Genomic DNA, 23,525 nt, shown 5'->3' with positions numbered 1-23,525 from the left:
CAATGCATCCTCAAACTATTTTTGGCCACTGCATGCATGTGGGATCTTAAGTCCCTGACCAGGGATCGAACCCATGCTCCCTGCAGTGGAAGCATGGAGCCTTAACCACTGGACCACCATGGAAGTCCCATCGTCAAACTATTTTATTTTGGCCACTTTGATAGGTTAAAATGCTACTTTATAGTCTTAATATTCATTTCTCTTATAAACAATGAGGTTGTGCGTAATTCATATTTTAAGAGCCATTATCACATCATTTTGTGATGTGATATTTTATGATAGCACTTACTGAGGTATAATTTACATACAGTGAGTGCACAAATCTTATGCAAACAGCTGGATGAATTTTATAACATATTTTGACACCCATGTGACCACCACCCAGATTGAAATCTAGAGCATTTTGATTGCCCCCGAAAGCTCCCTTTTGCCCTCTTCCTGTCAGTATCACCCCAAGGCAACCGCTACTTTGACTTCTGTCACTACTAATAAGTGTTGTTTATTCTTGAACTTGATATAAAAGGAATAATACAGTATGTGCTCTTTGAGTTTCAGTTCTTTCACTCAACTCCTTTTTGAGATTTATTGGTGTTCTATTATGACATCATTTTATATTTTAATTAAAAAAAAATTTTTTTTGGAGTATAGTTGCTTTACACTGCTGTGTCAGTTTCTGCTGTACAGCAAAGTGAATCAGCCGTATGTATCCCCTCTTTTTTGGATTTTCTTTCCATTTAGGTCACCACAGAGCACCGAGTAGAGTTCCCTGTGCTATACAGTAGGTTCTCCTTAGTTATCTATTTTAGACATAGTAGTGTATATATGTATGACATCATTTTAAATAGCAGCAAAGAATAAAATATATGTACATGCCATAGTGTAATCAATTCCTTGTATTAACCAGTCCCCTAAATGTAACTCCTTTCAGTTGTCTTCAATTTCTCATTATTATAAGCAGTGTTGATAATAAACATTCTTGTAGCTAAATATTTGCTACAAATATTCCCCTAGTACAAATTCTTAGGATTAGAATATCTGGGTCAATGGATATGTACAATCCAAGGATTTTGATTATGCATTTTTGAATTGCCCCTTAGAAGTATGGATGTACTGTCCTACCAGAAAAGAATGAGCATGCTCCTTTCGAAGAAGTTATACCCCCTTGAACCCTCATCTACACTGCATATTACAATTAAGTTTTTGTTTTCTAGTTTGATAGGTGAAAAATGATGTTACTGTTTTTTTCTTCAAAAATGTTGATCATCTTTATGTTTATTGAACATTTGTATTTCTTCTTCTGTTGTTAGGTCCTAACTCTTGTCTATATTTTTCTGATTAGTTTTGTCCTTTGTTACTAATTTATGAGAGTTCTTTATGTAGTAAGAATATTAATATCTTTGTTTAAAATTTTTTCTTATTTAAAAATTATGTATTTTCATTTTGGAATAGTTTTAATCTAAATCAAAAAGAACAACAACAGCAAAAAACTCCTAAAATCCCACTGTCCAAGGATAGATACTGTTAACACGTTTTTCTGTGCAAGCTATACATATATACATATATATAATTTTTTTTACAGACATGGACTAATCCTTCATATACTCTTTTGTGTGTGTTTTTTTATACTGCATACTATTTTAAAAACCACTTTTTTCTTAAAATTATTTTGTGCGTACCTTGTCATTACACATTTTTCTGTAACATCACCTATTCTATTTTCTTTTTTTAATTTCAAAGTAATACATTGTCATTGTAAAATATTTACATATCACAGAGAAAATGTAGTAAGCATAAGTTCCTGTCATTCTGCTCTCCAGTCATAACCACCATTAACAGATCTATATACAGTCTTACGTGTCTTTTTTCTAAGACTGTTCTATCCATATACTTTTTAAAAATGTATAATCACATTATACAAATTGTTTTTATTTTTTCACATGATCAGTCTTGGACATGTCAATATATGTAAACCAACCTTGCTCATTTTTTTTTTTGCGGTACGCGGGCCTCTCACTGTTGTGGCCTTTCCCGTTGCGGAGCACAGGCTCCGGACGCGCAGGCTCAGCGGCCATGGCTCACGGGCCCAGCCGCTCCGCGGCATGTGGGATCTTCCCAGACCGGGGCACGAACCCGTGTCCCCTGCATCGGCAGACTCTCAACCACTGCGCCACCAGGGAAGCCCCAACCTTGCTCATTTTAATGGGGGTAGATTATGGAGGTATCATACCCGATATCTTCTTGATGGATGTTTGAACTGTTTCTAGTTTTTCTTGGATACAAACGGCTGCAGTGAACACCCTTCTACACACATCTTTAAGTGCTTAAGCAAGTGTGCTACACACATAAAATAAATTCCTAGCATTGAAATCGCTGGGACAGAGTATGACCAGCATGGACTTTTAAATATTTAATAGAATTGTCCTCCAGAAAGCCTCTATCAGTTTACAGTACTCCCTTAGTTGTAGAGAGCACCTTCACAATTTCTTTCTCTTTGTGGATTCTGTTTTTTGGGCTTCAGAATCTTTCACCACAGAGACCAGATAAATATTCCAGGTAGATATTTATCATAAGCCAGATTTAAAAAAATTTTTTAATGTTAAAAAATATTTATTAGTATAAATAATATTTTCCTTTTTGCAGAGAAGTAAAAAGAAGGAAACAAAATAATACACTATCGTCTCACTCTCTTTGGCATTAATAAAACAAGACAAAACAAAACACTTGTACATGGTTTAAAAATGTAAACTTTCCGGGATACAGACTGAGAAATGAAAGCCTCCTCTCTCCCAGTTTCTCTCCCCCAAATAACCACTGTTAATACTTTTTTTTTTTTTTTTTGTGGTACGTTAATACTTCTATATAATTCCTTCTGGAAAAAAATTCTCCACATGTTGATGCAATATTGTAGCTATACCTAGACCCACATCTTCAGCTTTAGCCAACTTTTATGATTTCTTTTTTTTTTTTTGAACCGCAAAGACTGTTTATTTGACACCAATAGCATACATCATAGTAAAAAGGAAACCAGTGATCCCAATTTAATGTTGTTTGGGGGACTCTAAGATAAAATAATAAAATAAGTGGTATTAACAGTGGAAAGAAAGAGACAAAACTATTACATGCATATGATTTCATACTTGGTAACTCAAAAGACTGAACAAAGAAGCTAATAACATTAATAAGATATTTTATAATGTGATTGGATAGAAAATGAATAAATTGAAGGACCTATTATGTCCCAGGATCCAAAAATACACCTTATAATAAAGTATGACTTTTCTTAATTAGTTAAAACGTGTCTCCCAAACTCTGGTGTCCATAGATCTGAAGGTTTACATATCAGTTGAAGAAAGATGGACTCTAGTAAAATAATTTGACAACTAAGTCATAGTCTCTTTATACCGAATGACGGGAAAACACGACTGAGTAGTTTGTCACTTATGATGGAGAACAAGCATAGTCACATTTAATCTTACCAGAGATCTTCCCTTTAATATGACTAGATAGCAAATATATTCTGTTTGGCTCCCTGGGTTGTAAATATTTTGTATCTTTAGCATTCTTATCAGCACATGTGATTTATAACATATTATCTGAATTAAACAAAGTACTTGGAGGTCTGAGTGACTTGCTTCACAGTTTCTCTTAACTTAAAGCTGCTTCCCTAAAGGGAGATCTATATTTCTTTTTTTTTTAATTAATTAATTATTTTATTTTTGGCTGCATTGGGTATTCATTGCAGTGCGCGGGCTTCTCATTGCAGTGGCTTCTCTTGTTGCGGAGCACGGGCTCTAGGCGCGCGGGCTTCAGTAGTTGTGGCTCACGGGCTCTGGAGCGCAGGCTCAGTAGTTGTGGCGCACAGGCTTAGCTGCTCTGTAGCATATGGGATCTTCCCGGACCAGGGATCGAACCTGTGTACCCTGCATTGGCAGGTGTATCCTTAACCACTGTGCCACCAGGGAAGTCAGAAACCTAATATTTCTGATTTCATATATTCTTTTCACAAAGAGAGAGCTTGTGTTAATATTTCCACAACAGCTCAGTAGTTCGGTATTTGTGTATTTCATTTACACAATAGGCAACATACTATACATCTGTCCCTAACTTTGCGTCTTTCACTTAATACATCTTCAACACCTTTTCATATCAGGACATATGGATCTATTGAGGAAGATATTTTTTAACTTAGTGGTAGATTTTTTTTTTTTTTTTTTTGCGGTACACGTGCCTCTCTCTGCCGTGCCCTCTCCCGTTGTGGAGCACAGGCTCCAGATGCTCAGGCTCAGCGGCCATGGCTCACGGGCCCAGCCGCTCCGCGGCATGTGGGATCCTCCCAGACCGGGGCACGAACCCGTGTCCCCTGCATCGGCAGGCGGACTCTCAACCACTGCGCCACCAAGGAAGCCCCCAGTGGTAGATTTTTTAATGTTAATATATTGTTCTTCACTCTCCACAGCCTGTGGCCCTCTTGTCTTTCCCCATTTGGCTTCCCAGGCTGGGGGTCTGGGATGGTGAGTGCTAAATCATCACACCAAGACTGAGATCCACTCATGCAGTCTCGCTGTGTGACACTCCTCAATGACATTCTACCCCACAGACACAACTCCTGATGTCAGTACTAAATTTTGCCTCTCGTTGGTTTCCCTCATCCCCATAATTGTCCACGTGTACAGAAGGTTGAAGAACGGGTGCCTTTTCGGGTGTTTCTCCTCCCTCACACCTGCCTGCTGATGTCTGCCATCTGTTATTTCCATTCCAGGGGAAGCCATATATCTTCGACCGTGTATTCCCTCCAAACACGACTCAGGAGCAAGTTTACCATGCGTGTGCCATGCAGATTGTCAAAGGTAATGAATGTATTTTTAGAATGTACTTTTTTCAGGCTCCTCATTCCCTACCCCACTTCTCTCTACCAGTGTTCTTTCTCTGCCATCTCTTCAGATGTCCTTGCTGGCTACAATGGCACCATTTTTGCTTATGGACAGACATCCTCAGGGAAGACACATACTATGGAGGTGAGGGTTCTGACTTTTATGGGAATGAGGAGCTGGGAGTGTTAATAGGAGGCCAAGGAATCTCAGTAGGGAAAGATCTAGAAATTGAGGGCTGCCTGGTACAGAGGATGAACGGAGGGCAGCGTTATAGTGGAAGTTTAATGGAACCCCTTCAGCCTGCTGCAGTTCACCCTCCTTTCCACTACTCCAGTTTTCTTCTTTTCACCTGGAAAAGCAGCAGCAATGAAAGTCCAGAGAGCTGCTCACGTCCCTCCTCCTTCCACTAAAAGGTAGTGACCACCCCCTAAGTTAGGACAGTCTCCTTAGCAGCTGTTATCTCTGTGTTCATCTGCATACCGCCAAGTTGTCTGATCCCTCCTGAGCCCAGCCTCATTCCAGAATACCCTTACTCCCCAGGGAAAGCTGCACGACCCTCAGCTGATGGGAATCATTCCTCGAATTGCCCAAGACATCTTCAACCACATCTACTCCATGGATGAGAACCTTGAGTTCCACATCAAGGTGATCAGGGCATGACTGCTGGGCATCCTCTTATGGGACTGGGAGGGGAAGATCTAGTATGAACCCACTGAGATCCTGGCGCCCCAACTTATTCTCCACCCTGGTTACCTAAGTTCTTCTCTGCCAACATAGTCTCTTCTGCCCTTTCCCTCCCACCACCACCATTTGAGTGGGTTGCGTTAGCCTGAGATCCCTGTATCAGATTTAAGATAGGCCCTCTTCACTTCATACTTCTCCTTTCTCCCCAACCAGGTTTCCTACTTTGAGATTTACCTGGACAAAATCCGCGACCTTCTGGATGGTGAGTGGTGTTTAACCCCGGTGAGTGGGGTGAGGAGGGCAAGGAAGAGAAAGATCACATTGCTTTTGGGCTCTTGGGTTTTGGTACTGTTTGGCGAGTGATGCAGCAGGCACACAAGGACACACACACTTGTACTCATGTCCCTTGCCTCCACTCACCAAGAATTTCCCAAACCGAAAGGGTCAGAAGATGAGCTTAGATGCCCAGGCCCACATATAAACAGCCTGAGTCTAGCTGCAGCCCTGGGGCTGGAATCCTGCAGGAGGAAAAACAGCCTTCAGCGCGTGCAGGGGGTTTAATCTTCACAGGGGAGTCTTCCTCCCTCTTGCACATAGAGGAATCCACCATCCGAGTAGACTGCAGCGTGCAGGGGTTGGGGAGGTGGGGGGCTGGAAGTGCTGGCCTTGCTCACCCTAAATTGTCTTGATTCAGTGACCAAGACAAATCTGTCTGTGCACGAGGACAAGAACCGAGTGCCGTTTGTCAAGGTGAGAGTGGGGATGGGACACCCAGGTGGGGCCAGTGTATTGAGAGTGCAGGTGTAGGAGGACGGTAGACCAAAGGCCCACCCAGAAGTTGGAGGGCGGACATCCTGGTGGGGTGAGACATGCCAAGGGGCTGGGGAGAGTCCGGAGCCCGGGAAGAGGCACCGTCTTGAGAGGTCATTTGGTCACTGTGCAGGTAATTTAATTTGCAGATCAAAGTGCATGGGTCACTGTCCATTTGCCCCCTACAGGGTTGTACTGAGCGCTTTGTGTCCAGCCCAGAAGAAATTTTAGATGTGATTGATGAAGGGAAATCAAATCGTCATGTGGCTGTCACCAGTGAGTGGGGAGATAAGGGGATCTTGACCGTGGGGTCTGCCTCTCCTCTGTGCCCTCTGGGGCTGAGGGACGCGAAAGTGAGCAAGGGAAGGCTGTGTCTTCCAGAGGAGGAGGGACGCTTGTCTGTGTGACCCTGAGACCTGCTGCCGGGGAGACGTAGGGGCTAGGCTAGTCCCGACGGACACCCCCTCTCTTGGCGGGTGGAGGCAGTGGTCCGTGGAATCCGGGGCTGAGGGCTTCCGTTACGCAGGGGGTGGTACGGGGACTGTTTCATCCTCCCTCCTACAGACATGAATGAACACAGCTCTCGAAGCCATAGCATCTTCCTCATCAACATCAAGCAGGAGAACATGGAGACCGAGCAGAAGCTCAGTGGGAAGCTGTATCTAGTGGACCTGGCAGGGAGCGAGAAGGTTGGGGGTCCTGTCGGGGTGGGGTGGGCAAGGAAGGAAGCCTTGGAGGGGGGTGGCCTTTCTGTAAATCAAAGTAACTTTCTTATTGAGCTAGAATTCACATACCATAAAGTTCACCCTTTTAAAGCATATAATTCAGTGACTTTCAGTATGTTTGGCAGGTTGTGCGTCATCACCACTAATTGCAGAACATTTTCACCACCTGTTGACAGTCATGCCCTCTTCTCCCCTCCCCCATCCCCTGGCAACCACTAATCTACTTTCTGACTCTGGATTTGACTTTCTGGACATTGCACATAAATGGAATCATATAACGTGTGTGTGTGTGTGTGTGTGTGTGTGTGTGTGTGTGTGTGTGTGTGTGTGTGGTGAGGTCTGTAGCAAGAGCGTTTAGGGAAACAGAGGAAGGGCCTTCTCTGTCCTTTCCCTCTCCCCGTCTCCTTGGACTAAGCCACCTTACGTGGAGAAGAGGTGGGGAGAGCCCACTCCCTCTGCAGCCGCTCACGACATACTCACTCCTTCGTGCCCTGGTAGGTCAGCAAGACTGGAGCAGAGGGAGCCGTGCTGGACGAGGCCAAGAATATCAACAAGTCCCTGTCAGCTCTGGGGAACGTGATCTCTGCGTTGGCTGAGGGCACAGTGAGTGCTCCTTAGGTGTCCGCAGCCCTCAAGCCCCACCCCGTCTTCTGCCTTCTCCTAATGCCCCACCTCATCATGCCAGTTCATGGGTTGCTCCGCCCCTAGTCAGCACCACCGTCCCTTCTTTATTTTTATTTTTTAAATTTTTTTGGCTGTGCCATGCGGCTTACAGGATCTCAGTTCCCTGACCAGGGATTGAACCTGGGCCACAGCAGTGAAAGCCCGGAAGCCTAACCACTAGGCAACCAGGGAACTCCCCCACCATCCTTTCTGATTCCCCCGTTGAATTTTTTTTTCTGATTTGCGGCCTCTCTCTTTCCCCAGAAAAGCTACGTTCCATATCGTGACAGCAAAATGACACGGATTCTCCAGGACTCCTTGGGAGGAAACTGCCGGACAACCATGTTCATCTGCTGCTCACCGTCCAACTACAATGATGCGGAGACCAAGTCCACCCTGATGTTTGGACAGCGGTCGGTGGCAGGGTCCCCTAACTCCCTGCCGCAGCCCCTGCAGCGCTCTCCCCTCAGGGTCTTGTGAGCCTTAATGGAGGTCTCATCTCTTCGTTCTCCTCTCCAGGGCAAAGACCATTAAGAACACTGCCTCCGTGAATCTGGAGTTGACTGCCGAGCAGTGGAAGAAGAAATATGAGAAGGAGAAGGAGAAGACAAAGGCTCAGAAGGAGACGATTGCAAAGCTGGAGACAGAGCTGAGCCGGTGGCGCAGTGGTTAGCAACGGGTCCAGTGGGTGCAGGGAGCCAGAGAGGGCTCCTACGATCTCCAAGGGGGGCTGCGTTTCCGGAGGGGTGCAGTAGAGCAGTCATGAGAGAAAGCGAGAGCGGCTTGACTGCCTTTACCCCCACCCCCCGAAAGGTTGACGGTCCATTTGGCAAGAGAGATGGAGGCCTGGAGGTCTCCGCATTGTACAGTGAGGGAGGAAGGACCCTCGGATGCAGCTGTCCCTTCTCCCATCCCTCACCTTGTTCCACCCCTTTGCCAGGAGAGGACGTGCCAGAGACGGAGCGCCTGGCTGGGGAGGATGCTGCCCTGGGAGCTGAGCTCTGTGAGGAAACGCCCGTGAACGACAACTCATCCATCGTGGTGCGCATCGCGCCTGAGGAGCGGCAGAAGTATGAGGAGGAGATCCGCCGCCTCTACAAGCAGCTTGATGACAAGGTAAGGACAGCCGGGCAGGGCACAGAGGTGAGAGCCCAGTGGGATGGTAAGTGAGGGATTAAAGAAGTAGATTATCCTGCTGTTTTTCTGATTTTAAAAGAGATGAATGTTCATTATTGAAAATGTGGAAGATAAATAAAAATACATAGAAGAAAATTTAAATCATCTCCTCCCACCATTCAGAAATAAAGCCACGCAATTGAGATGATACCATATATGTAACTTTGCATCCGATTTTTCCATTCCTCATTATATAATGAGCAATTTCCTACTTTGTTAACAACTCTTCATAAAAGTGTTTTAAAACAGCTGCCTAACAGTCCATTTATCAGAATGTATTTAACCATTTACTTAGTTACAGGCCTTCTAGGGTTTTTTGTTTGTTTTTTTGTTGGTTGGTTGTTTTTGCTATTATAAATCGCTCTGAAATGACTATCTTTGTCTCTTGTGCGTAAGACTTTGCTTTGGAATGATTTGATTAGAATGGAGCGCGAGAGTGGGATTTCTCAGTTAAAGGATATGAACATTTAAAGGCTTTTGCTGTGCATTGTCAAGGTTATACCAACTTCTAGGAAGAAAGGGATTAAAAAAATGAGGGCAGGGGTCAAGGAAAGAAGCCGAGGGAAAGACCCCTTTCTTTTTTTAGGATGTGGAGTTTCTAAATCAAAGCCTAAACTAGCTGGATTTGTATCAGGATCCACGTGTACCCCAACCCTGTAAGTCTACACTGGAAAGAGTAGCTCCCTTCACCCCGCCTTTACCCCTTTTGCCTCCAACAGGATGATGAGATCAACCAGCAGAGCCAACTCATAGAGAAGCTCAAGCAGCAGATGCTGGACCAGGAAGAGGTAATGGGAAGGAGGGCAAGACACGAGAGGAGAGGGTTGTGTGTTCACCCCTGAAAGGCATCAAAAAGACCTTTTCCTGATAAGATGGAAGAAGGGGCATTCTGCTTAGGGCTGAGTCACCCTCCAAGACTCTAGAAATCTGGAAACTTAATTGGGGTTTTGCTTAAAGCACGGATGCCGGAGTCTGGGTGCTTCTTCATTCTGTTGCCCTACTTCTGTGAAGCGGAAAGCCCACTTCCTCTTGACTCTTGCTTTGGCCCTTGCTTCTCTCCTAGACCCATACCTGGGTGGGGGGCTCAGCTTCCCCAGACCAAGGGGCCGTCGAAGTGGTCGCCGGCAGAGGACTTCCTCACGTGGCTCGCCCCTCCCTTGCAGCTGCTGGTGTCCACTCGAGGAGACAATGAGAAGGTCCAGCAGGAGCTGAGCCACCTGCAGTCGGAGAATGACGCCGCGAAGGACGAGGTGAAGGAGGTGCTGCAGGCACTGGAGGAGCTGGCCATGAACTACGACCAAAAGTCCCAGGAGGTGGAGGAGAAGAGCCAGCAGAACCAGCTTCTGGTGGATGAGCTGTCTCAGAAGGTGGTGAGTAGCCGGCTCGGAGCTCCCTGGCCTCAGAACATCCTCCACATCCAAAGGGACCTCTGCTTCCTGATGGGGCAGGATCACGTTTGCACCTTTGCACTGCCGTTCAGTGTGTCGTGGGACACTCCCCCATCCCGCCACTGCACTTGGCCCTTCTGACCCCTCTCTCTTCCAGACCCTTCTGCAGGGCTTGTGTTCTCTTCATCGCAGCCATCAGGGTCATGCATGAAGGGAGAGGCCTCCGCCTGGGCTGGGGAGGGGAGCAGGAAGATGGCGATGGGATGACCTGAAGGGCTGTCCCCAGGCCACCATGCTGTCCCTGGAGTCTGAGTTGCAGCGGCTACAGGAGGTCAGTGGACACCAACGAAAACGAATTGCTGAGGTGCTGAACGGGCTGATGAAGGACCTGAGTGAGTTCAGTGTCATCGTGGGCAACGGGGAGATTAAGCTGGTGAGTGGAGAAAGAGGCGGCAGCCTTGTTCAGGTCATTCTCGTTCTGGGCCCTGGTGGGAGGTGCCGGTGAGACAATCCAGGCCCTCAGGGATACTGGGAAGGCGGGGTGCCAAAGATCCAGGAAACACGCCTGCAAACTAGACACAGGAAAGCAGGTAGAGGTTTGCATAGACTCAACTGAAATACACATTCTAAATCCACACACCAACTGAAATTCACATTGCTGAATAAAGAAGCAGTGGAGATGTGCTTACAGCAGGATTTGGAGATGGGAGCACACAGTTAGGAATGACATATGCAGATCTGTGGCAGTGACAGTGACCCGTCTGGGTGATCAAGCAGGTCAGTTTGACTACAGAATATCCTATTGCTCTACAGGATGAAAGAAGGTGACTGTCAGAATTGGATCTTTAAGCACAGAGAGAGGGATTTAGTGTGAAATGACAGGTGATACAGAGCTGCTAGAAGTCATCTGGAACATACCCGTCCCACCCGAGTCCCTGTGTCTCTGGGTGTGTGTGCCTGGGGGCTAGGCCGAGTAGAAGGAAATGGATAAAGGGCTTCCCGGCAGCAGAGAGGCACCTCCTCCCTCCCTTGCTCTCCCACAGCCGGTGGAGATCAGCGGGGCCATCGAGGAGGAGTTCACTGTGGCCCGACTCTACATCAGCAAAATCAAATCCGAAGTCAAGTCTGTGGTAAAACGGTGCCGGCAGCTGGAGAACCTCCAGGTCGAATGTCACCGCAAGATGGAAGTGACTGGGCGGGAGCTCTCATCCTGCCAGCTTCTCATCTCCCAGGTGAGTGCAGAGGTCCAGAGCCTTTGGGTGCCATGGGAGAGGACGGGCATTATGCTTATGGGATAACTCCTAGCACCCATGTTTATGTCAAGAGCCTAGGGTCAACTGAAGTCAAGGACAGAAGAGCTGGGGGGAAGCATGAGAGGGTCCAGGCTAGAGAAGTGAAGGATCGGGGGGTACTGCCCTCTGATCCAAGAGGGTCTAAAGGAAGGGTCTCCAGAGGAATATCCCTCGACCCTGCATCCCCATGGGAGGTGTAGCAGGAAGGGAGGAGAGCTGGAGCTTATGGAGGTCTGCACTGCCTGGAGTTGGGTCCTTTGCTGCATCCATCTTCTTCCTCTCATGAACCCTCACCCCACCAGCATGAGGCCAAGATCCGCTCCCTGACGGAATACATGCAGAGCGTGGAGCTCAAGAAGCGGCACCTGGAAGAGTCCTATGACTCCCTGAGTGATGAGCTGGCCAAGCTCCAAGCCCAGGGTGAGGCCCTCTTAAACGTCCAACCCCCCCATCCTGGGATCTAAGATTGCAGAGGGGACAGGGAGGGAAAGTGACAAACATCACAGGAAACCACCCAACGGCACACTCACCAAAGCATTAGACTGAAATCGTGGAGTCCAACTCACATGCCGCTTAGCACGCTCTTGCGCGTAGCTCAGCTTCCATGAACCATAAACCCTGCATTGTTCTGTGTCCCTGCTGTATGAAATTGGACCGTCGTCACCCAGAAGAACATCCCTGTGGGCCCATTCTGGGTGGACGTGCCTTGCTGTGCCTGGAGCTCTGGTCACAATGTGAAGTTCTGTCCGGAGGAGGTAGGTCTGATGTAAGCTGTCTTCCCCTCTCTCCCTCAGAAACTGTGCATGAAGTGGCCCTGAAGGATAAGGAGCCAGACACACAGGACTCAGAAGATGTGAAGGTGAGTGGGGAAGGCGTGGGGAGGACTGGAGCCCAGCAGGGCTGTGCTGGTCCTCACTGAGCGGGTGTCTGGGAGTCTAGCTTTGAGCTTGGGGTGGGGTTGTTTGCAGAAGGCCCTGGAGCTGCAGATGGACAGCCACCGGGAGGCCCATCACCGGCAGCTGGCCCGGCTCCGGGACGAGATCAATGAGAAGCAGAAGACCATTGACGAGCTCAAAGAGTAAGAGTTCCCCAGGGAGGCTCGTCTCCACCTGGTCCCCTCCCCTTGCTGTGCCTACTCAGATGCTCCCTCTTGCACCAGGATCCGGTTCTTTACCTTCCATGTGTCATTCCCCTGACAATGACAGCCCAACTCCAGGAGGTACAAGGAGTGAGGACTAGTCCCTATCTGCAAGGCTATTCTGATTAGATAGCTCAGGGCCCCTCACCCTGTCATGGAAGCAGTGGCCTGAGTCTGCCTCTGATACCCGAAGGTATAGAAGAAAGAAAGTGTTTGAGGAGCTGGGCTTCCCTTTGCCTCTTGCTGACGTCTTTTTGTTCTCCCCAATACCTCTTTGCCCCCCGCAGCCTGAATCAGAAGCTCCAGTTAGAGCTGGAGAAGCTTCAGGCTGACTATGAGAAGCTGAAGAATGAAGAACATGAGAAAAGCACCAAACTCCAGGAGCTGACGTGAGTGACGGGTCTACCTGCAGACCCTACTCAGACATGCTGCAGAGGCAAGACACAATCTAGATGTGAATATGGTGACCACAGGAAGCAAGTGCCTCAGAAGAACAGTTCGATGGGGTGGGGAAGGGGGAAAAAGGGAGGCTTCTGTTCAATATTAGCAGACATGGAAGGATGTGGGGGATGTTTTGTGACGTGTAAAAAGCAGGTTACAAACAGTAGGAATGGTGTAATCCCATAACAGTTATGTGGGATATGCATGCATGGAAGAGTCTGGAAGGATGGACACCAGAATGTTCCCGGTGGTTTGATCTGTAAGTAGTAGAATCATGGGCTTTTTATGGAACTCGTTTACTTATCTTTTTTTTTCTTTTCTAATTTCTGCACTGTGAACATGGGTAACTTGTGTAATATATAATAATAAAATATAGATCAAAGGAATGGAGGAGGGAGGAGAGAGGGAGGCAGGGAGGCCCTGAGGGATTCTTCTGTTTCCCTCTTCCTCCAGATTTCTGTATGAGCGACACGAGCAGTCCAAGCAGGACCTCAAGGGTCTGGAGGAGACAGTTGTGAGTGGTTTCCTTCCCTGCCAGGTTAACAGGGTATGGGTGGAGGGCTTCAGTTCTTCCTCCCGATTTCTTCCTAACCCCATTCCTCCTAGCCTTTCTGCAGAGTCAGTCTGTGGCATGATCAGGACGCACCTTTTCCTAAAGGATGAGTGACTCATTTGTCTAGAGAGACTGAAGGGTCCAGTAATTTGGGAGGGGGAACGGTGACCGGGTATTTGGAGGACCCCAATTTTTCATCATTGTTTCCAGGCCCGGGAACTCCAGACCCTCCACAACCTTCGCAAGCTGTTCGTTCAAGACGTCACGACTCGAGTCAAGAAAGTGAGTGCCGTCTCGGGGTCTCCCCAGCCCCCATATCCTTCCCCTTTCCCCAGGCTTCTCCAGACCCTGTGGCCTTCAGTGGGGCTGGCTGGACCTGGTCTGGGTGGGACCTGATTGGCCTCAGGACAGCCACACCTTTCCCCTGCCTCTGTCTCTCATCAGAGTGCAGAAATGGAGCCCGAGGACAGTGGGGGGATTCACTCCCAAAAGCAGAAGATTTCCTTTCTTGAGAACAACCTGGAACAGCTTACAAAGGTTCACAAACAGGTAAGAGTGAGGGTAAGGGGTGAAGAGAACTCTTGAGGCCGGGAACCTAGGATACCTAAATCTTTGGAAGCCCTTGGATTTAGGAAAATCTACTTGCATGTTTTCCTTACTTTTCCCTTTTCCCTTTCCTACAAATCCCTTCTTTATCCCGTATTTGGTTCCACTTTTACCTTGTTCTTGGTTCTATGCCTGTTTTCCCTTTCCCAAAGCTCCCAGCCTGCCTCTGCTCAAAGTGGAATTCCCCAGGCCTACGCTGTTGGAGGGAAAGGTTGAAACTGATAGAGGTTTCAGAGGCATGGGGCCGTGACCGTACACAAGGGATACTGGTCAGACGTTAGCCAGAGACGGAGAGCAGAGAGACAAGAAGTCAGGAAGCTGGGCTTTCTCTCATGGAGAGGACTCCCTCTGCCTAGGCCTGGGGCAGGCACACAGGGCAATTACATGATGTCCTCAGACGGCCCAACTGGCCCCTGGTCAGGGCCAGTGAAAACTCCTGTGTATTAAGTTGCTGCCTCTCTATCCCCCTCCTTGCTGCTGCGGTTCCTTAGGTGGAAGACTGGGTTTCAAAGGTATGGGGTGGGGAGGTGGAAGGGGCAGTCCAAAGGAGTCAGGACAGGAAATGTTTGGGGCATACATAGAAGGATCACCCTGGCTAGCGCCAAATAGCTGAGCCTTGAAGACAGATGCAACAGACTGTCAACTGGCTCTTTTAACTGATTCGTAAAATAAACCCTAACCTATGCTTCATTCCCTTCTTTTCGAATCCACCTTAAAATTCGTTTTAAACTCACGTTCTCATTAAACTACAGCTTCAACTTCTTTTCTTCCCAGTGCCATACCCAGCATATATAGTAAATACCCAGTACATCTTCTTATTTTTTTAAATAATGAAGAAAATCCTAGAACTGTGGCCCAGTGGTAGTCCACAGGGTTTATTTATTTTATTTCGACCTGCAGAGGGCTTTAGTACCATCTTTCCCCCTTTACCTATTATAAAACAGTGTGAACAACATTATAGAAAAGTTGAAAGGGAAGAAACTTTTGTAATCGGTTTTGTCATTCTTTTTCATTTCTGTGTTCATTTTCCTTCTTAATCCAAATGCATATTACATTGCTTTTTTTCCCCAATTTTTGTCATTGTAGTAAAGTACACATAACATAAAATGTATGACCTTTAATCATTTTAAGTGCACCATTCGGTGGCCTTAAATCCATTTGTAATGTTGTGCAGCCATCACCACCATCCCTCTCCAGAGATAAGTCTTTTCATCCTGTAGAACTGAAACTCCATCCCCATTAAATAAGAACTCCTCATTCCCTGCTCCTCCACCCCCTGGCAACCCCCATTCTACTTTGTCTCTATAACTTTGACTACTCTAAGAATCTCACCTAAGTGGAATCATCTGGGATTTGTCCTCTTGTGACTTGTTCATTTCACTTAGCATAATGTCCTCCAGGTTCATCCACATTGTGGCACATTTCAGGACATCACAGGCTGTTTTCCTTTTCCCCCATGAAGGCTCTGCCTCTGTTCTAAGTCTCAAAGACCAAAAGCTACTCACCTATAGGAGAGAGGACTCCTAATATCCTACCTCAGGGGACACAAGACTAGAAAGGAAAACATGAGTGATGTAGAAACCTCTCAGTCAACAGAATCTTAAATAGCCAGGGCCATAACCCTATTACAAATTAAGCTAAGTTATTGTCACAGCAAAACATTGTTTATAATCTGTAGATTGTCCAAAATTAAAGGGACAATTCTCCCAGTGTTCCCTGCTGCACTGATTTACCTGATATCTTCCAAGGCCGGCTCCTCCTGCAATCTGTAGGGCCCTAGTCATTGTGTGACACCTTGTAAAAAGATCAGGAAGTCTTTTCTGGATGCAAGGTGGTTAATACCACGCTGTAGCTTAATTTAAATGGGGAGAGGGACAGCCCAGGAAATCCTTGAACATGAAGGTAATGAGCACAAATGTTTGTGAGACTTCAAAACATTTTCTTTCCTTCCTATGGGGCGGCCATGTGTGTATGTGTATCTGTGTCTGTGTGTGTGTGCGTGTGTGTGTGGTGCGTGGGCTCCTGTATTCCAGCTTCTGCTCCTGCTCTACACTGCACCTAACCTGCACTCAACACCATCTCCACCCTCCAAACTGCTACTGTGCTCTTGCTGCCTCGCCCTGTGCATGCCCACAGAGTCATCTCTGGGGGAGGGGGAGGGGCCTCATTCCCATGGTTGCCCTGGGGCTGTTGGTCTGGCACCAGCTGTGAGATATTGGGGGGTTGGTGGTGTTTAGGCCAGGAGGAGACTGGAACTCTTGCTCTCCCAAGCGTTCTGGGCTACAGAGGAGTTGGCATGTTTTTGCTGCCTGGAAAATGATGGAACTTTTTAATGCCTGACCACCGTTTGCTAAAGGGAGAAGGAAAGAACTGGCCAGAACAGCAATTAGGTAAAGGGAATGAGGCCTTTGGAGGAAACCACATGGTCTCCACCTTCCCTGACATGACTTTTCCTTATTCTCTCTCCCACCCTCACCCCCGACTCTGCTGCCTTGTTCGCCTCTCTCCCCGCCTCTTCGCCGGGGCTCGTCCCACAGCTGGTACGTGACAATGCAGATCTGCGTTGTGAGCTTCCTAAGTTGGAAAAACGACTTAGGGCTACGGCTGAGAGAGTTAAGGCCCTGGAGGGTGCACTGAAGGAGGCCAAGGAGGGCGCCATGAAGGACAAGCGCCGGTACCAGCAGGAGGTGGACCGCATCAAGGAGGCCGTTCGGTACAAGAGCTCCAGCAAACGGGGCCATTCTGCCCAGATTGGTGAGTGGGGAGTGGGCGTCAACAGGCGTACGGGAGGGATCACCACCTGGGGGAACCCAGCAAATTCCTCAGTGTAACCCCACCCCAGCCTCACCCCACCACCACTACAAAACAGTAGAAAAGTGAATTACCTTACTTGCAACTCAGTTCAGCTCTAGCTAAATGACCTTGCAGGGCAACTGCAAGGTAACAAATAGCCTCTTCACGGTCATTTTCCTTTCTTTGCCGCAGCCAAACCCGTCCGGCCTGGCCACTACCCAGCATCTTCACCCACCAACGCCTATGGCACCCGGAGCCCTGAGTGCATCAGTTACACCAACAGCCTCTTCCAGAACTACCAGAATTTGTACCTGCAGGCGGCACCTAGCTCCACCTCAGACATGTAGTGAGTGACCGTGGGCGGGCTGAAGTCCCAACCCAAGGCTCTCTGCACCCTATAAGGCATAAGACTGGGTTAATTATTGGGTGAGACTTAATTCTTTTCCTAAGTAGCTTCATTTCTAACCCTTTCTCAACTTCACACCTTTGATTAGAAGGTGGGCATCTGCCCTCCCAGCCTGAGGCCATGTTTGTTGTCCTCTGGTCTCTGGGGATGGGAGGGGTGGATGGCTTCATCCCTGAGGGTGAGTGTGGATCAGTGGTCCTCGGAATAGTGGAAGGTGGGTGCCAGAGGTTGCATCTCTCTCCTCTGCTCCATCCAGCTTTGCAAACTCCTGTACCAGCAGTGGGGCCACATCTTCTGGAGCCCCCTTGGCTTCCTACCAGAAGGCCAACATGGACAATGGTGAGTGAAAAAGATGGGTAACCAGCCTGTGGGATCCCCAGGGCAAGTTGAAAAGTATCAGAAAAGTAAGTGACCCTGCACCTACAGCTCAAACACTGCATCCCTTCAGGGTCTTGGACGCTTAGAAGTGGATTCCTCTGGTCACGTGCCTGTCCCAACCCTTCCCTTCCCTTCCCCTTCTCCTCTCCTCTGTGAGGGCTGAGGGAGGCTTTTTCTCAAACAAAATAATGATGCAGCTTGGGGTAGTTTAAGACGAGTGCCACAGACCCAGATGGCAGCTATGTTGCCAAGACACTTACCTCTTTCTCCAAGGGATTAGGATGAGAGAGGGTTTGAGGAGACCGTTAGTAACACCCAATCTCTTTTTTCCTTCTTCCAATCTTGTGTTCTCCATGATGTTCTCTTCAGGAAATGCCACAGATATCAATGACAATAGGTACGCCGGTTGCCACTGCTCTTGGGCTCTCTGGGTGGGACCAGAAGAAATGGTTACATTTCCCTCATGCCTTACTTAGAGGTTCGCTGGAGACTTTGGGGAAAGGAGGAGGAAATGAGAACCATTCTCGCCATCACTGTGTTGTCCAGGAGGTCCAGTCACCCCCAGCCTCGGTGTAGGACACTGTCCCCTCCTCCAATTCTCCCTGTGGTTCCTCCCCATGCCAGCTATGGGGGCTGGGAGAAAACGCCATGGACGTCTGATGACCTGGGTTTCCCTCCTACTTTGGGGAACTTTGTGACCTTGGGCAAGTCAGCTCTATCTCTCTGGCCTTGATTTGCCCTGTATTCCTGCCCTTCATTATCTCACCGGGATGCTGAGAGAGCAGAGTGACAGGAATGCTGTCATTTATACGGAGCTGACAATGCTGTGATTATGCTGGGTCTCTTCTTCCAGGAGTGACCTGCCATGCGGCTACGAGGCTGATGACCAGGCCAAGCTGTTCCCTCTCCACCAAGAGACGGCAGCCAGCTAATCTCCCACACGGGCTGCTGCATACCTGCACTTTCAGGTAGTTTCAGGCCGCTTCCTCTGACCAGCCTCAGGTTGCCTCCTTTCTTGCCCTCAGCTTCTTTGTTTCTCCTGCTTTTTTTTAAATCATCTCAAAACTTTTACTATATAGTTGTCCCTCAACTCCTGCTGTCCCCTCCCAGGGGCTACATCAGAACTGCCCGGTGTCCCCTAGGCACTGGCCTCCCCTCCCCCCTTGTGCTTGGCCGTAGTGGGAACCACAGTACCGCCTTTATGCCACTAGGGGTCGCTGCAACATGTCAAAAGAAGTGGGCAAGGGCAGTGTCCATCTAGAGCCGCAACACAGGTCACAGAACCTAGTGGTTATTAGGAGACCTTGGGAGATCTCTGTGTCCTATACTCCTCATATCTGTATATGTCACCAATGAGCTTTAGCAAATGCCCCAGGAAGTCTTTTTGTTCGTCTAGCTGCTGTATCAGCACTCCCCTCCAATCTTGCTAGTGGAGGTGGAAAACAGCTGTGTGCCCACCTCCAAGCCCCACCTTCACCTCTGTCCTGGGTCCTCTCCCCTGTTCCCTGTGCTCTCCTAGCAGCACAGGCACCTTCCTGGTTCTTGTGTGTCACCAGGCTTCTCGCCAGGTTGCTTTATGGCTCAAAACGGGCACTGGGATCCTGTTTTATTGTCCACCTTGGATCCTTGGAGAACGAGAAACGAGAGAACATGGCCAGTCTCCTAGTGGGCGGCATCCAAGCTGAGCCCTCTCCAGGGGTTTTCCAGGGTAATAGGCCAGGTGCACGTAGGCAGAAAGGCATGAGAAGCAAGCAGTGGGAATGGGGGAGGGAGAGTTAGGGAAGGCCTGTGGGTGGAGGAGCAGGAGATGGCAGGGTGGCGTCTGGCTGTTGATATCAAAGGAACAGGACTGTAAACCCAAGTTGGCACAGATGCCACCCTGTTCCTCTTCAGTGACCGGGCTGCAAGGTGGTTCCTCACAACCTCTTTCTCTTTCTTCCCCAGTTTCTAAGAGGGACTGAGGCCTCTTCTCTCAGCATGCTGCAAACCTGTGGTCTCTGATACTAACTCCCTTCCCCAATCCTTGTTGTCCGACTGTACTATGTATGATGTCTTCTCTTACTCTGTATCTCTTTGTACTCTGTATCTATATATCAAAAGCTGCTGCTATGTCTCTCTCTTCTCTCTGTCATACTCTCTAGTATCTAATGATGTATTTAGCAATTTCTAAGCATAGTATACCCTCCTCATTTGGGGCCATAGGGAGGAGGGTCAGTGTTTCTTCTTCCTCTCCTATATGCATCTCTCACACTGAATGGTGTTAGTCACGGAGATGATAAAAGGAAAATGGGAGCTAGAGGGCTGTGATCCTTCACAAACACACACACACACACATGCACGTACACAAAGCCTTAAGCAGAAGAATGTCTTGGCGTCATGAGAAGATACAGAAATAGACTCTTCCTCCCTCCTCTTCCACATTTAGCACAGGGGAGGGTGAAATGGAAGGACTGCTTAAATTATACGGTGAATTTTCTTCAGACACCCCTCACCCCAACGGAGGGGTTCTGGGTGTGCACCTCTGCCCCCCGAAGTCTGCCTTTTGCCTCCCTCTTCCTGTGCCCCCTGGACAACCAAGAACATGGATTGCTCAAGGGACCACTTCCCTTTCTCCTCAAAACTCCTTTTGATATTCTCTACCCCAGAGCTCATGACCAGAACCCAAAGCTGCTTAAAATTATTTTGAAACCTTGAGGAGGCCAACCCATTTCCAACAATCTGTCAAATGGTTGCTCATCTGTCCACGGTGAAAGTTATAGCCAAGCGTAAGCAAAATGAGTCCTTCTTTGGCTTTGGGGGTAAACAGACTGGAAAATTCCTAAGTATTTTTTTTGCCAGAGTGATGGGCTGGATTCCTTTCTCTGTCCCATATTGGGCTGCATGTTCTTCCCGTCTCCACCTTTTGGTTTGGGGGCTTCCAGTTCATTGGCAAAATAGGTATCTCGAAATGCCTTCCTTTCAAGCTGGAGCCTGACTTTTCCCCGATGATACACATTAAAAAATGTTTTTTTCCAAAAAGAATTCCCTCTGTAATGTCCTCATCTGGTATTAAGTGCACTTTAAAGAAAAGGGCAGGGCAGATTTTCCAGAGGTGGAGGAGCCCAAGGGCTTGACCCAGGGGGCGCCCCCCACTCCCTATGGAATTGACAGGACTATTGTTTTGTTTTCATATCCTGTCCTACCACATGGTGCTAAGGTGGCTTTCCAGGTAACTGCAGGGATGGAGAGTGGAGGTCACAAGCCAGTCCAAATCAAGAAATATAACCTGGTGTCCAGATAGCCAGTCTTATCTGGGTTGGAAGAACAGGGTAGCAGGGCAACCCATCACCTAGTTTCTAAGTCAGGAAAGAAAGCTCAGTGTGAGTGTCAGCTGGTAAATACAGCCTGTATTGGCCTGTGACTCCTTCAGGCGAAAAAGTCCTTTCTCCCTTTACCTGTTAGGCCCTTTTTAGCAATTAAGGAGAAATGCAGGGAAAAAAAAAAAAATACCAGAGGGGTGTAGAATAAATCCAAGGCGGTGATATTCAGACATTTTTCAGAACCAATCTTATACAGAACCCTGACATAAAGAATAGCTAAAAGTGACGCAGACCTGGGCAGTTTGCATTTTTGTTGTTTGGTGGAAAATGCTTCACTAGTTGAGGAGCCCTTGAACAGTCCTTAAGAGACCCCAAGGATTCTGTAGAGTAGATTGAAAACCACTGCTCTGAGGAAACGGGTTCAATCTGGCTCCCCTGCCCCAAGCAAAGAGGGAAAGGGTGGGGTTGGTGAGCCACGCTGTCTCCAGACGCAAGTGGAGAGGAAGGAAGATACCTGTGCACCTGGAGACTTGTGCTAATGTCGGCCAGCAGGGCACCCAAGAATCCAGTGAGCTTTATGTAATCTTGCCACCAAATGACTCTTTTAAAACACAGAAGAAAATGTGAAGGTGTAGGGCAGATGAGGAGAGAGGTGACAGAGGGAACAGCCTTCTCTTTAGCAAGATGTAAGGGAAATGTAATTCACTTACATAAACAAGAAACGACACACACACAAAGCCTTCACCAGAAGCTTCACTCCACATCCCCCTCCTCCCACCCTCTCACCACATTCCTTTCAGAGAGCCAGGGTCTCCACGAGGGGCACCTGGCCTGCCCCCTCACATCTGCCAAAATGTTGCATGCCAGCGTGAAAGACAAACCAAACTGCACCAACCCCAGTGTGTATTTACTTGATGTACATAGATACCTTTAAAATAAAATAAATTCAATGATGGCTCTCCGGTGTTGTAAGTCTTTATCCCTCCCCAGTCTCACTCCCTTCCCTGCATGTAATGGCATTATGACAGCGTGGGATATATCCTTCCAGGTGTTTTTCCATATATTTACACGCAGGCTTTTTTCCCCCACTTGACAATATGTCCTAGAGATCTTTTCATGTCAAGATACATATTTACCTCATTAAAAAAATACATGATTTTTCATAAACGTATCCTATAATTTATTCAACCATTCCACTATTGGTGGACATCCATCTAGGTTGTTCGTAATTTTTAACAAAAAATGGTATCCTGTTTTCTTCACTGTTTTCCCCAGACCACCCTCAGCCCCAGCATCAGTTCCATCCCTCTAGTGTGTCTGCAACCCTCCCTCGCCAAGAGCTCAGCTCTCTTGTCCCAAGATTGTTTACCACAATCACCCTTCTACCCCCCATTTTAGAGCATAGCCCTACCTGTCTTCTCTGCTCTTCCTTCAGAGTTTCTGAGATAAGTGAAGAAAACCATACGACCAAAACACTAGGGCAATTAAAAACAGCTCCAGAGGTAACTTGACCTTTGGTGCTGATTTACCGTTCCTTCTGTGTGTCCCCGCTGTTTTCTCTCCCACTCTCCAGAGCAACTGGTCTAAACCCTCACTCCTCAAGATCCCTTCTCACCGTCCTCTCTTAGGCAACAACTCTGTTTTAAAGGGTAAATTAAGGTGACTGAGTGTGTGAAATTCTTCACCTCCCCGCCCCCCCCACCTACACACTTAACCTCTGTCTATACAGATCGCTTTCTCCCATCTGACAAGTGATAAATCTCCCTTCTCTGGACTAAATCAAGGCCCTTCCAGATCTTCATTCCTGAGGTACTTACAAAGACTCAATATATAAAATAACTAATGAGAGCACTCTATTCAGTGCTCTGTGGTGACCTAAATGGGAAGGAAATCCAAAAAAGAGGGGATATATGTTACAATAGAAACTAACACAACATTGTAAAGCAACTATACTCCAAAAAAAATTAAGAAACTAAAATAAAAAATATATAAAATAACTAAAAGTGATGCAGACTTGGGCAGTTTGCATTTTCTTTGTTAACTTCTGTCTCAGTGATTTCTTCCCTTGTCCTTGGTAAGGTCTCCCTTAAAAGTGTGTTTTACTGTTTCTCTATAAGCCACTCCCCACCTTGTTTTCTCACAGCCAAATTTCCTGATGAAGTCCCAGGCTTCCCTTCCCCACTTCCTCACCTCCTAGTCATCCCGCAGCCCACCTGGATCTGGCTCTTGTTCTGCTGAAAGTGCTTTCCAAAGGTCACTAGTTGCCAAAGACAATGGGCACTGCTCCTTCCATGTCTTGCCT

General features: G+C 47.6%; 1 protein-coding gene across 4 annotated transcripts in view; it reads left to right on the top strand.

Moving 5' to 3' along the window:
- The window catches only part of KIF5A (kinesin family member 5A), a 32,104-nt gene extending 9,783 nt beyond the window's left edge, over positions 1-22,321 (top strand). For 2 of the 4 annotated variants that reach the window (XM_079937614.1, XM_079937611.1), the window contains exons 2-28: positions 4,760-4,847; positions 4,942-5,015; positions 5,412-5,516; positions 5,769-5,817; positions 6,250-6,305; positions 6,554-6,641; positions 6,930-7,054; positions 7,589-7,693; positions 8,018-8,166; positions 8,273-8,421; positions 8,694-8,869; positions 9,649-9,717; positions 10,093-10,299; positions 10,604-10,750; positions 11,361-11,549; positions 11,912-12,029; positions 12,404-12,468; positions 12,578-12,687; positions 13,035-13,136; positions 13,642-13,702; positions 13,952-14,023; positions 14,186-14,290; positions 16,885-17,101; positions 17,333-17,486; positions 17,803-17,885; positions 18,294-18,321; positions 18,778-22,321. In XM_079937614.1, coding sequence (XP_079793740.1) covers positions 4,832-4,847; positions 4,942-5,015; positions 5,412-5,516; positions 5,769-5,817; positions 6,250-6,305; positions 6,554-6,641; positions 6,930-7,054; positions 7,589-7,693; positions 8,018-8,166; positions 8,273-8,421; positions 8,694-8,869; positions 9,649-9,717; positions 10,093-10,299; positions 10,604-10,750; positions 11,361-11,549; positions 11,912-12,029; positions 12,404-12,468; positions 12,578-12,687; positions 13,035-13,136; positions 13,642-13,702; positions 13,952-14,023; positions 14,186-14,290; positions 16,885-17,101; positions 17,333-17,486; positions 17,803-17,885; positions 18,294-18,321; positions 18,778-18,856 — 2,898 coding nt within the window. In that variant the 5' untranslated portion in view covers positions 4,760-4,831 and the 3' untranslated portion in view covers positions 18,857-22,321. The remainder of the gene's footprint in view (positions 1-4,759; positions 4,848-4,941; positions 5,016-5,411; positions 5,517-5,768; positions 5,818-6,249; positions 6,306-6,553; positions 6,642-6,929; positions 7,055-7,588; positions 7,694-8,017; positions 8,167-8,272; positions 8,422-8,693; positions 8,870-9,648; positions 9,718-10,092; positions 10,300-10,603; positions 10,751-11,360; positions 11,550-11,911; positions 12,030-12,403; positions 12,469-12,577; positions 12,688-13,034; positions 13,137-13,641; positions 13,703-13,951; positions 14,024-14,185; positions 14,291-16,884; positions 17,102-17,332; positions 17,487-17,802; positions 17,886-18,293; positions 18,322-18,777) is intronic. The other 2 variants (XM_079937612.1, XM_079937613.1) reach the window with 2 other exon arrangements.
- The last annotated feature ends 1,204 nt before the right edge of the window (positions 22,322-23,525 follow it).

This window comes from Stenella coeruleoalba, assembly GCF_951394435.1.
Source record: "Stenella coeruleoalba genome assembly, chromosome: 11".
NCBI classification, from domain to species: domain Eukaryota; kingdom Metazoa; phylum Chordata; class Mammalia; order Artiodactyla; family Delphinidae; genus Stenella; species Stenella coeruleoalba.
Note: the sequence above shows the minus strand (reverse complement) of the source record. Positions and strands in the feature narration are given on the sequence as shown.